Source organism: Medicago sativa, chromosome 1, assembly GCF_051527215.1.
Source record: "Medicago sativa cultivar Bolivia chromosome 1, Bolivia_mono, whole genome shotgun sequence".
NCBI classification, from domain to species: Eukaryota; Viridiplantae; Streptophyta; class Magnoliopsida; order Fabales; family Fabaceae; genus Medicago; species Medicago sativa.
In genome coordinates, this window is record NC_140749.1 from 20,333,423 (window position 1) to 20,345,853 (window position 12,431).

At 30.6% G+C, this 12,431-nt stretch overlaps 1 protein-coding gene across 1 annotated transcript; it reads right to left on the reverse strand.

The window, feature by feature from the left end:
- Positions 1–2,682: 2,682 nt before the first annotated feature.
- Positions 2,683–6,932, reverse strand: LOC146953481 (deSI-like protein At4g17486). Its single transcript, XM_085710225.1, has 4 exons — positions 6,803–6,932; positions 4,254–4,510; positions 3,366–3,653; positions 2,683–3,270 (listed from the first exon to the last, which is right to left on the reverse strand). The coding sequence occupies exons 2-4, from the start codon at positions 4,462–4,464 to the stop codon at positions 3,026–3,028; spliced, it is 744 nt and encodes a 247-aa protein (XP_085566351.1). The 5' UTR covers positions 4,465–4,510; positions 6,803–6,932; the 3' UTR covers positions 2,683–3,025.
- Positions 6,933–12,431: the final 5,499 nt, after the last annotated feature.

Genomic DNA, 12,431 nt, shown 5'->3' on the forward strand with positions numbered 1-12,431 from the left:
AATTTGTCGATAACTTGCACGCACGAAGAAAAAAGACAAATAATATTTTGGAGTTGAGTACGGAAAACGCGGGAACAATGTATTTTCTTTCTTAATCTTAATCCATGTTTTTATCTTTTTGGCAACAATTTATTGTATTTGATGAGAATTATCGATCGATTTTGTTGATAACTAATCTCTTTTACGTAACTTATCTGATTATTTTTAGTGAGATCTTTCTATCAAAAAATATTTTTATTCATAAGATTCGAACGTGAAATATTCCTTGTTTAAGATATTTGAGATTAGTTTCATTCGAATCAATGTAATGTTGGAGTGTTTGGTTTTGTTATAAAAGTTAATTATATAAAATTAGTTTTAATTAATCTTAAATGAGATTAAAGTAAAGGAGTTTTTTTTTTATGCTTGGATAAATTCACCTTAAATGGCATTGAATACTAGTAAAAAAATTTAGATTAAAATAGTTAATCAATTTTGTGAAAGTGAGCTTAACGCGCAAAGAATTGATTAGTAACCAACAAAAGGAGAAAGGGTGGACGGTTGGATGATAGATTAAGCTCAAAAAGTTAGTAGATAGCACATGTTTGCACTTTAGGACTTTTGAAACAAAAAGGGAATGTTTTTTTCATTTTTGTTTGACAAGTTTTGAGAACAAAAAGGGAATGTTTTTACATTTTTGTTTGACAAGTTTCAACATGAAAGGGATATATGGAATCTTTTTCTTTTTTTCCAAAAATTATCACTAGTATATAAGATAAGATCTATTTTGATGGATATTTCCAACTTAAAATAAACAAGATCATTACTAACGCAATTAATTAGGGGATCTACCTTTGAGGACTATAGATATATGGGACCTATTACCAACTACTACCTCTTTTCATTTTAAATAAAGGTTTTGTTAACAAGTGTTTTGGTACACTTTTTAAAATTTTTAATTAAGAATTTATTCTGTAAAAAAAATTAAATATTTCAATTTTCAATATATTGAATACACAATTTTTATAAAAACTTATTATTTTAAACCTTTGAAGAGTGTCACATGCCCCTGTTAGCATTTCCATTTAAATGATACTTTTAAATAAAGTAAAAATAAATAAAAATATATATAAATAAAAATTTCTAAAAAAAACGACCAAAGAATTACGTGAGACAAAATAGACTAAAAAAAGTGAGGCTATAATTTGATTTCAAAGAGAGAGAGCACGAGCGGTATGAAGCTTAAACACTTAGCATGAGTGCGATACGAATACGTGAATATGCAAGATTTTGAAATTTAAGATACAATATGTCACTACAAGAAAAGTGTCTGTTTGGCTGGATCACTACTTTCACATGGTCTTCAAAACACATCATGTCCTTAACATGGAGATTGGTGACATGACATGAAACACCCGATGAATTTTACTTGTAGTTGTAGGGGCAACTCCAACTTGAAAGCAACATCATCTACTTGTTATATAAATTTAAATGGACCATAGAAGAACTTTGATAGATTATGAGTCCTTTTACCCCCAACGGTTGTCGTCTGTCTATAGGTTCGCAACTTCAAATAAACAAAATCCCCCAGTCTTGTGCTTTTCCGCAGCTTCTCCTTGGCAGTGTCAAGGACATCAACACGAGTAGAAAGATCGTCGTCCCCAACCTGAATGTGAGTCATATGTGCTAGCTAATGTCATATTGTTAGTTCATAAATGATCTATACAATAATGATTTATTGACTAGCTAGCACAGCAATATGCAGATAGACAGATTGGAAGATACATGCAGAAAAACTAGTGTTATGATCAAATATGACATACTACAGAACATGGTAACAGAATAAACAAAGATAGTTTTGGAGTTTGACTCCACTTCTAAGTTCTGAGTTGTGTTCATTAGTAACTTAGAAAATGACCAATGCTTATCTTCTTGGCTATGGAATTTCATAACTTCAGGTTATTTTAATATAACTGAGCTTGCAAAATGGTATGAGCTACCAAAGGTACATGGATTACTCTTGGTGACAGATGATTAACCATGTGTAATCTTAAAAAATATGAATGCAAAAGTAAGAAAAATTACTGCATTTATATTTCAAATAATTGAGTTTATGTGTACTTGTATAATTTAAAAATTTTGGGAATTCGCTTACAATTATTGGTCAGTGGTGCCTATATAATATAGTGGAAAATGTTCCTGCTACACTTACAATTCATGGCCTACGTGCAATTGTTTTGTCTGAAATATGTATAGACCAATGTACAATAAGCGTGACAAAACATAGAAACCAATCCACATGTCAATTATCAAATCATCAATTAAATAAACATAATTAGTGTTCTTTCCTCTTAAATAGTGATAGCACCGACACTTCATACTAAAAGTATGTCAGATGTTCGATTGTGAGTACATTCAATTATTCTATTTTCATAAATTGTTATCGGTGTCAATGTGTCAATGGCATGTCTAGTGTCCGTGTTGGTGCTTCGTAGCACACAACACTCACACAAACGACCAAATATCCAAAAGGGAGGTTGTTGGTTAACAGCAATATCCACAATGAACTTTTCTTTTCCATTTAGGGTGATCTCTTACCAATTTTGTGCTTGTTTGACATGCTCTTATTTGAATAACTAAAAAGAAAATCCTGGCTTTTCATGCTGAGATATATAACCTGTTTATTTTGTACTTTCCAAATTCATATCAGAATGGCCTTAACTGAGATAGTCTTTAGAGCAATTTAGCACATTAGCACATGAAATATTTTCTCCAGCCATGAAATTTTTTGCTGAGACAACAGTATATCTTGCAGAAATTCAGAATCGATCAGAGGAAGATTACAAAGCAAAAACTAGCAACAAAAAGAAGGGACAAAAAATAGAAACATCTTAGATAATCAAAATAAATATGGACAGAAAATTTCGCTCTTTCCAAAGAGCATGGATAACTGAAAACAATAACTTCTTTTCCAGCATTCAGTTACCAGAAAAAACAATGGATACTCTACAAGAGAGAAGAGTTAATGATAACCAAAGTAGTCTTCTCATTTTGCCTTTAGTGAGCCTTTTTTAGATTTCTTTAACTGCCACGGCGGTAAGCAACCTTTATAGTGAGAATGCAGAAACAATGAAGGCATTGATACTTCCATTTGCGGCATTGAGATTGATGACAAACAACTGAAAGCGGTTCGAAGCCTCTTTTTTTCACTATCACAGCCTTGAAAATTGGGATCATGCTGAACGGTGGAAGTTTTAAGGGCTTCAGGGAGTATGCAATTGCAACAGGAACCTACAATGAAGACAATCAGTGATAAGTCAGCGAGACGATTGAAAACATGAAAGACGAAAGAGTGTATCTTATGTTTGAAAACATGTCATATATACCTATTCTTGCGAGACGATTGACCCATTTCGGTATAGAATTCCCTGTAAGCTTGTAACAAATATCTTCACAGAAATGGTTGCAGTTCTTCACAATCAAGTGATAACTATCACCATTGTATTTTGCGGACTGGTTCTCCATGAACTCTCGAATCTGGAATGGATCTAAGTTAGTAGTTCCCATGAATATAGACTTCCGGAACTTGAATCCAGGACACTGCCTAGGTTCAACCTCAAATACACCACTTGATGGATAGTCATGGGCTCCGAATGCATATTCTACTCCATAAACTGTCAGTATAGTAACTTCATCTTAGAAAATATTCATGGAATCCAAAAAATGATAACTTATGCCTGGTCTAAATTATAAAGATATATCAGTTTACACCTTTTCATATGCATGCGATCGAACATTCATCTAATCTAAATCTTGAAAGTGATGGTGCATTAAACTCACTAAATGATCTTAAAATAGTCAGTGGGATTAAAGGTTATTTCTTAGTCCATGATAGTTAGAGGTTAGCTAAGCTAATAAAAAAGTGTCTGCTTGGATTGACTTATTTGAGCTTATCAACTGATATAACCACTGGTGAGACTGTTTGGGATAACATACTAATATAGCTTATGACATGTCAATAAGTTGTTTTCATCTTATTTGCACAAGTTCTCCAAGATAGCTTATGAAAACAATCTATACTTTATATGAAAACGGTTTGACTTTAGGTTATCATTTGTTATAGAAATTGTTTACACATAAGCACTCACTTAGATTGTCTATACAAATAGAACCAGATTTGAAATATGAGCTACATGAACATGCAAAACAGTTTATAGCTTATAAGAAAACAATTTGACTTTTACTATAAGGGCTTAACTGTGAAGTAAACTGACCTTCAACTCCGGTATGGAAAATTCCAACACCAGCCCAATACATATAGCCATTGACCGTGGTCAAATCATACACATTGAGATAGACAGGAGTATTTCCGGGTATGTTTCCAGCTGATTTCACTTTAGAGAATATGCAAAAGGGTGTCACGGACTTGTCTTTGAGACGAAGACGAATGATAGAGGGCCATCCATTTTTGAATCCTGATTTCATTTTATGAATGACCGAACCCAGGAAGCACTCGATATCTATTTCCTACCTGCAGATAAATTAAGAGAAAAAGATATAATCATTTGTACACATACCATATAACTGACAAAACATCAAATGAAAGCACGTGATAAATATGTGTTACAATAACATATATAAATAATGGCCAAAACTTCTTTCTTCTTGAACAAATTAACTATGAAAGAAAGGGGGTCTCTTCAGCCTTATAGTTTTGTCTAGTTAATACCATTACCAAATTTTATGCATCGTGAATCGTGATATGAAACCAAATGACGTGTTTACTATAGAACTCATATTTACTCCAATAGTGATTGTATAAATACACATCACATGCCTTCCATTCAACACTAGTCAACACTATAGATGCAATATAGAGTAGTTATGGAATGTTCATGAATGACTGACTTTTTAATGTAAATCTTGCTTCAATTTTGGAAGGAAAAAAAAAGCAGTACTCTTTTGAATCAATTGATGATTTTCCTTTCGAATCAGACTAAGCTGTAGAAAATTTGACCATAGCATCGGCTTTTTTCTCGTTTTACCATCATTTAATCAAACAAAGGTAAAAGTTCAGAGTACTCCCTTCTACATTTTACTCAACATTTGGTCATCAGCTTATTTTACTCAAATGTTAGTTGCTAGCTCTCATATGTTTTCTACTTATCTCCTAACCGAACTCGGGATGACCAGGATCAGGATGGTTAAGAAGAAGAAAAAAAATCAACTAACTAACAAAACTTAGTTAACTGATCCCTTGTGCTTCCCTACTTTAACAAACCTATAGGCTTTATTACCCTGCACCCATCTCACTGTGTATCACATCCAGTGAGAAGATTCAATACCAAGCTTCACTATTATCTATTTTTCGCTCACATGTCTTAAACAGAAGCTATCGGTCCTCCCTCAGGGTTTTACTTTTATCAATACTCCAGCTATAATATTTAAACACATACAAGCTTTCTTAGATACCAATAATAAAAACAAAAATTATGTTTAGTAGACTATGAACACGATATTTCTATAATTCAACTTAAACCAATAATTCTATATTTGGACTTACATATGTGATATACCTTTTTGGGTACCAATAATAAAAACCACAAAAATTATGTATAATTAGTAAGAGCATGGATGCCACATCTTGAATCTTGACATCATAGAATACAAACAAACAAGAAGCAAAAAGTTCAACTTCAACATGTCATAAGGTAAGAAACTAAATTGGTATAAAAAAACAAGGGTTAATTATGTTTTTGGTCCCTACAAAATTGCGACCTTGTAAGTTTAGTCCTTACTTAATTTTAATAGCATTTTTAATCCCTACAAAAAAATTCTGCACTCAATATTAGTCCTTACTCAATCCAAATTTGTTTAATTTATGCTTAAACTCTTAAGTTTTTCAACAATTTTTTACAGGCGTGTTAAGAACGTTATTAAAAGGTCTTCCGAAAAAAATATCGCAAAAATTTGATTTCTACGTCCATATTTTTGTTACTTATATCTTAAATTTTTGTCGTTTTAAAAAATTCATATCTAATTTCTTTCATGTTAAAAAATTATTGATTTTAGTAAATGAACCTTTCGTAGTGTTCTAAACTTGTATAAAAAGAATCGTTAAAAAATTTAAGAGTTTAAGGATAATTAAACAAAATTTACTTTAGCAGGGACTAAAATTATAAGTAATTTTTTTTTGTAGGGATTAAAAAAGCTATTAAAATTAAGTAAGGACTAAACTTAGAAGGTCGCAATTTTATAGGGACCAAAAACATATTTAACCCAAAAAACAATTACCATGTTATACAAATTGAAACAATATTAACTATAATCTTACATCATTAAGCCATCCAGATTCCACAGTAATAAAATAACCAATTTTTCCTCATTTCAAAAAGCTTAAATCTTATTAGTAAATAAATGAATTAGCAACATGAGAAGTTCCAACTACCAAGCCAAAACAAAAAAAATAAAAACCAATAAAATTACAGTTGAAGCATTAAGAATGATTTAATAACCATATGTCAAGATCTAACTCAAATCTCAGCTCAAGTTCATGACATGAAACTAATACAAGAAAAAATTAGTATAAAATCATCGAAGGTAATAGATCAGATTAGTAAACAAATGAACAACACAATAAATTACATTAACAGGCAATGGAGTAGCTGATCTTATACAAGCAAAACAACAATTAGAAAAAGAAAATACATAAAACATGCAACAACAAAAAACCACCTTAAAATAAAATAAAAATTAAAAACAAAAGGTAAAACCATGCAAGACAAATGAAAAGAAGAAAAAAAAAACAGAAAGACAAACAAACCTTTCAACAGTGAAGTGAAGAATAACACCAACAAAATTATGTCATAGTTGGTTTTTGAAAGAGAGAAAAATAAGAGAATGGAACAATGTGTGTGATTGAAACTCACACATTGTTTTGTTTTCTGAAGTGCAAGCTGGTTATGTTGTGTTGGTAACTAGTTATAGTTAAGAGAGCAGACACAAACTACTATGTCTTTTTTTATGCTTAATGAGGAAATCATAATCATAAATAAACCATTATTTTTGGAAAATGAGAAAATTTGAAAAGTGAAAAATAATAATAATGGACAAAGTTTTGCAACTCAAAAGGTGAAATAAATTACTGTGAAAGAAATTCTGTCTGGACTTGATACTTTGACATTGACTGTCATCATTGCATTTTGCTTTGAATGGATGGATTATTCTCTCTCTTTCTCTTTATTCATTTTTGCTTCTTTTTCTTTTTTCAAATAGTGTGTGTTTGTTCTTTATTAGCAAAAAAAAAAAAAAATACTACTATCTTTTCTTTCTTGACCAAAAATATAAAAATAGTACTACTATCATGTTATATTTTTATTGTATGTAATGTTACTTTTTTTATACTCAAATTAACAATATATACTAACAAAAGTTGGATATATCGAAATAAGTTAAACTCTTACAACATGTAGATCATTGTTTAAATTTTAGTTGACAGAACTATTCGCGTTTAGTATGTGAACGGTTTTAAATAAGATTCTTTTAATGAAAAAAACATATTGAAAACCCAAAAAATATTTAACTTAATATCATCATTGGAGCAAGTAGCTAAGGGAAAAGATTACATCATCCTCCATTATACATTTATAACAATATAATGAAGAATAATGTTGGTAACACTCTATAACAAACTTTTCGGCACATTCTCTTTATTGATTTAAATTAATAAGAATTTCATTCAATTTATGTTAAATACGAATAATTTGGTGAAATTCATAAATTTTATGTAATAAAAAAAGAATATATGTCAAAAAATGTGTGTTAAATAGTGTATTATTAACATTCATGGACAATAATTGGTACAATACCTAAGAGTTAAGTTGGTTATAATCTTTTATTTATTTATTTTGTAAAAATAATTTTTTTTAATTGGAGGAATGCAAATTATTATTATTAATACCAATTTATTGCTCCATCCGTCTCAAATTTGGTTTTCATTTTAAGTTTTACACGGTTATTAAGAAAATGATTAATAATATTAATATTAATTTTAATTATAAATTGTATTTCATTTATTAAAATATATTTATTAATTATAATTAGTGGAGTATTTAGATAATTGAAACGCAATAAATAAGATATATACACCCTCCGGTCACTATTATAAGCAAAAATGTACTTTTTAGGTTCATTCAATAAATGATGTATGTGGTCCATTAAATAGACCACATACATCATTTAGTGAATGAACCTAAAAAGTGAAATTTTGCTTATAATAGTGATCGGAGGGTGTATATATATATATATATATATATATATATATATATATATATATAATAAATGTTTTTTTTGACACAATATATATAATAAATGTTAATAGTAGAAAAGAATAATATTGATGTTCATTAAATTTTGATTTGAGCATCTTTCCAAAACAATTCTCCTTACATTATTACTCAATGCTCATTAATACGAGCTGGCTTAGCAGCTTTTGGTCTCTTAGGTGAGAAATTATTGCAGCTTTGTGATTCAAATGTATCATTATGTTTATTTTACGGGTATCCTAACTAACCAGACAAATGTCCTCAAATTATTGATTTGATTACAAAAATGAAAGAAACATTCTCCTTCCAAGTCAAATTAAGATACTCCCTCCGTCGTTGACTCTGATATACACGTACCAATGCATATGTTTTATCTTTGATTCTCTACTAAAAAAAATTATGAAAAATTAATATTTTAAAAATATTCATCGAGACGAATCCAAAAACATCTTACAAGATACTATTATTTATCTTTGTGAATTAGTAGAAAAATATGGTCAAAGTATGTCAAGTCAATAATGTACTTATATTGTTAACTAGGTCATCTATTAAGGGACAGAGGGAGTATCAAAGTGTCAATTTATTTTTTAAAATTTTGATAATTAATTTTTTTCAATAAATACTTGTTATTTATGGAATCTTTAATATATTCTCTAATGAAACATGTTAGCGTTATCTTCCATCAAACAAATTAAAAAACGAATAATATTTACTCCCTCCGGTCACTAATATAAGCAAAAGTTAACTTTTTAGATACATTGAATAATTAATGTATCTAACCTATAATAAAGACTAGATACATTAATTATTCAATGTATCTAAAAAATTAAATTTTGCTTATGACCGGAGGGAGTAGTTTTTTTAAGAAGCAAAATTGATAAAAATTGTCTTATAAGTCCTAGCTCAACTGGCAAAAATATCAAAATTGTTATGCTGGACATCATGACCAGGGTTCGAACCTTGGTACCTCCACTTTGTGTGTGTGAGTTTATGCTAGATTTGTCATCTCGTCTGTCTAAAAAAAAAAATTTGATGTGTGTGTGAGTTTATGCTAGATTTGTCATCTCGTCTGTCTAAATTGTGTGAGTTTATGTTAGATTTGTCATCTCGTCTGTCTAAAAAAAAAAAAAATTATGTGTGTGTGAGTTTATGCTAGATTTGTCATCTCGTCTGTCTAAAAAAAAATTGATAAAAATTGATAATCATCCAACACTTACCATAAATTTCACTGTTACGAATTGCAAAGCATGTTTTGAAAGGGATGGCAATGGGTACCTAGTGGGTAGGGTACTATAGTGCCCTTCCCCAAACCCACGTTTGTAAAAAATTACCCGTATCCGAGCTCGTATCCTCGTGGGCAACAACTTTAGTGCTCTTCCCCATACCTTATGGGCACCTTAGTGCCCACACCCGCATCCACTACTCGTACTTTAACTATGAAAAAACAGTAAAAATACCACAATTGAAATAAAACTATGGTTAAAAAAAATTTAAATCATCATAAAATAGTATGAATCGTAGTATTTAACAAAATAAAAAACATTCAAAACATCCTTCAAGATTTGTATACCAACAGGAGGGATAAGTTATTGTATTAAGTAGTTTTTAGGTTTAGACTTAGACTTAAATAGCAAAATAAATAAATTAATTATTTAATTATACACCAAAAATAAATAAATTATTTATCATATTATATAAATATGTTGCGGGGTGTGGGGCTGGGCAGTATAGTATCCTTACTTGTACCTTTACCCATTTAAATTTGCAGGTAATACCCGGACCCAAGCCCAAACCCACAAAAGTGGAGTTTTACCCTACCCATTGCAGGTAATTTTTGCAGGTACCCATCTGATCTGGGTCCAATTGCCGTCCCTAAATAACAAAGAATAACATAAGAGATATCAAGCCAATTTAGAACGTGAATCCAAATATTTCCAAAAATTCACATTAAAAAAATATATGTTTAACCGTTTCAACTCTTTCACAACCTTCTGCACATAAAAGTGAGCCAGAAGATGAATATGGTACAAATAGTCATTAGATAGATTGGACAGTGTGTACGACGATGTACTATTTAATTGTTTTCTGCATTTGTTTAAACATGATGCATGCCTTTTTTAGAGAATCACATCATTGTACTTCAAAAGATCATTCTAGGGGTAAGATAACAAAGCTTTGAGACTTCATCTTCAGTTTGATCAGTTTAGAGGATCGTTGTATTTTGAGGATTGCTTTGAATTCTATGTGGATTATTCAAAGGATTGCTCATGCCATACACTTGATTTCGACTTTCTTATCTTTGGGTCATTTAGCGGATCATCGTGTCCAGGCGATTGGCTTTTATATGCTTATGTGTTTATCATCCAGAGGATTACTTATGCACAAACAATGTGTTTAGCTCATTGTTGACTTTGCGTTGACTAGATGATTAGTTGCTTATTTTTTATTTAACTTGACTTGAGCTTGGTCGTCTTTTACCATGTGTTCATACTTTGAAGCTTAGTGTGCTTCTGATAGTGTGGATTCCTTGATTCTTCTAATAATCTTGTGTTTAACTATCTTTACTTGATGATTGTTGAGACACTTAAATCATGCACACTTGAACACATATATAGTAGATAAATTATTCCTTCATATGTTAACATCAAAACATCATATGACGTTCCTTTGATTTGTTATCATCAAAATATATGGTGTAAAGCATTGTGACAAAACCAAATTGTTTCTTACAATCTACCCCCTTTTCATGATGACAAACATGCAGACTATGCAAACAAAATGACTGTTGATAATTTACAAATCCGTCGGATATTAAGCCTTTGGATTCATCGTCTTTTTAGGATGCTGAGTCTAAGGAGATCATTCTTTATTCTCCCATGATGTTAATTAGGTCTGCTGAAACACGAGTGAATATCAAACTAAATCTGTATAGACTCATGCAATGTAGATGATACAAACTTATGTAATACAAATGATTCATACCTATGCAATGCAAATGATGCAGATGAATGCAAAATTATGCATATAGATACATAAACAGACAATTTCCCATCCTATTGCACATTCTTACTATTCTACAATTTCTTGTACTACTTTATTCTCCATACAACTATATTCTCAATACTACTTCTCCCCATTTTTTTAAGATACTTCTCCCCATTTATCATTATAAAAAGGATAATGTTAACCAATGCTCCGGTGGCACTGGTTAAGGAGTCAAATGTAGTAAGTATTACATTGGAACTTGTGCTGTCAACTTTTCAAAAGCATAAAAAGTGTTACTTTCATTTTAAAACTTCCTTTTTTTAGTTTCCTTAACCAGTGCCCCGGGGGCACTAGTTAACATGACCCTTATAAAAAAAATGAAGGGTAAAGTACTATTTCTCCCCCTAAAATATGAGTCCTTATACTAAGGAGAGAAAATAAATTAAGAAAGAAGAGGAATATAAGAAGAAGGAAGCTGATACCAAATGATACCAATTGAGGAAGACATAAACTTAAAAATAACGACACATTATGATCAAGAGAGGATAAAAATATTAATAGATACTAACACACTATTCCGACAACTAAAAAATAGTAACCTTCTTTGTGTGCAACTGCAAATAGATTTGACACTGATGCAAAAGTGTGTCTCAAATCATCATTGAATGGTTGGTAATAGATTTCTACACTCATTCGGCATCAAAGAACACATATTTAATCTTTTAAACCGATTACATTGTTGTTTTTCGTGTTTTTTTGGTAACATTTTTTCCAATTTGAGGTCATCCTCCATATAATCCATACTAGCACATCTTGTGCATTGGATTAATCGCTGACCATTTTGTTCGTGTTTTTTGAAGAACTGATGTCTGTTACCTCCCACATGTTTGGAGTGAAAATAGTACAATAAAGATGAAGCCGTCACATGGGAGGATTAATCTGTGAAGATATTGATTTTTTTCAAAAGAAATCATTAAAATTGAAAGAGATGATCGACAAAAAAAAAAAAAAATAATAATGAGACAACTCTATTCTAATGGATATTGAAGATGAAGAAACAATTTCAGTGTGATATACTCCCTCCGTCCCTATATGTAAACACCCTTTTATTAGAGGAAAATGGTGGTTACATATAGGGACGGA

Coding starts and splice junctions, on each gene's coding strand:
- LOC146953481 (XM_085710225.1), bottom strand. CDS start 4,464: ATGAAATCAGGATTCAAAAATGGATGGCCCTCTATCATTCGTCTTCGT. Junction 3,654..4,253: donor TTTCCATACCGGAGTTGAAG/GTCAGTTTACTT, acceptor CTATACTGACAG/TTTATGGAGTAGAATATGCA. Junction 3,271..3,365: donor CAATCGTCTCGCAAGAATAG/GTATATATGACA, acceptor TCTTCATTGTAG/GTTCCTGTTGCAATTGCATA.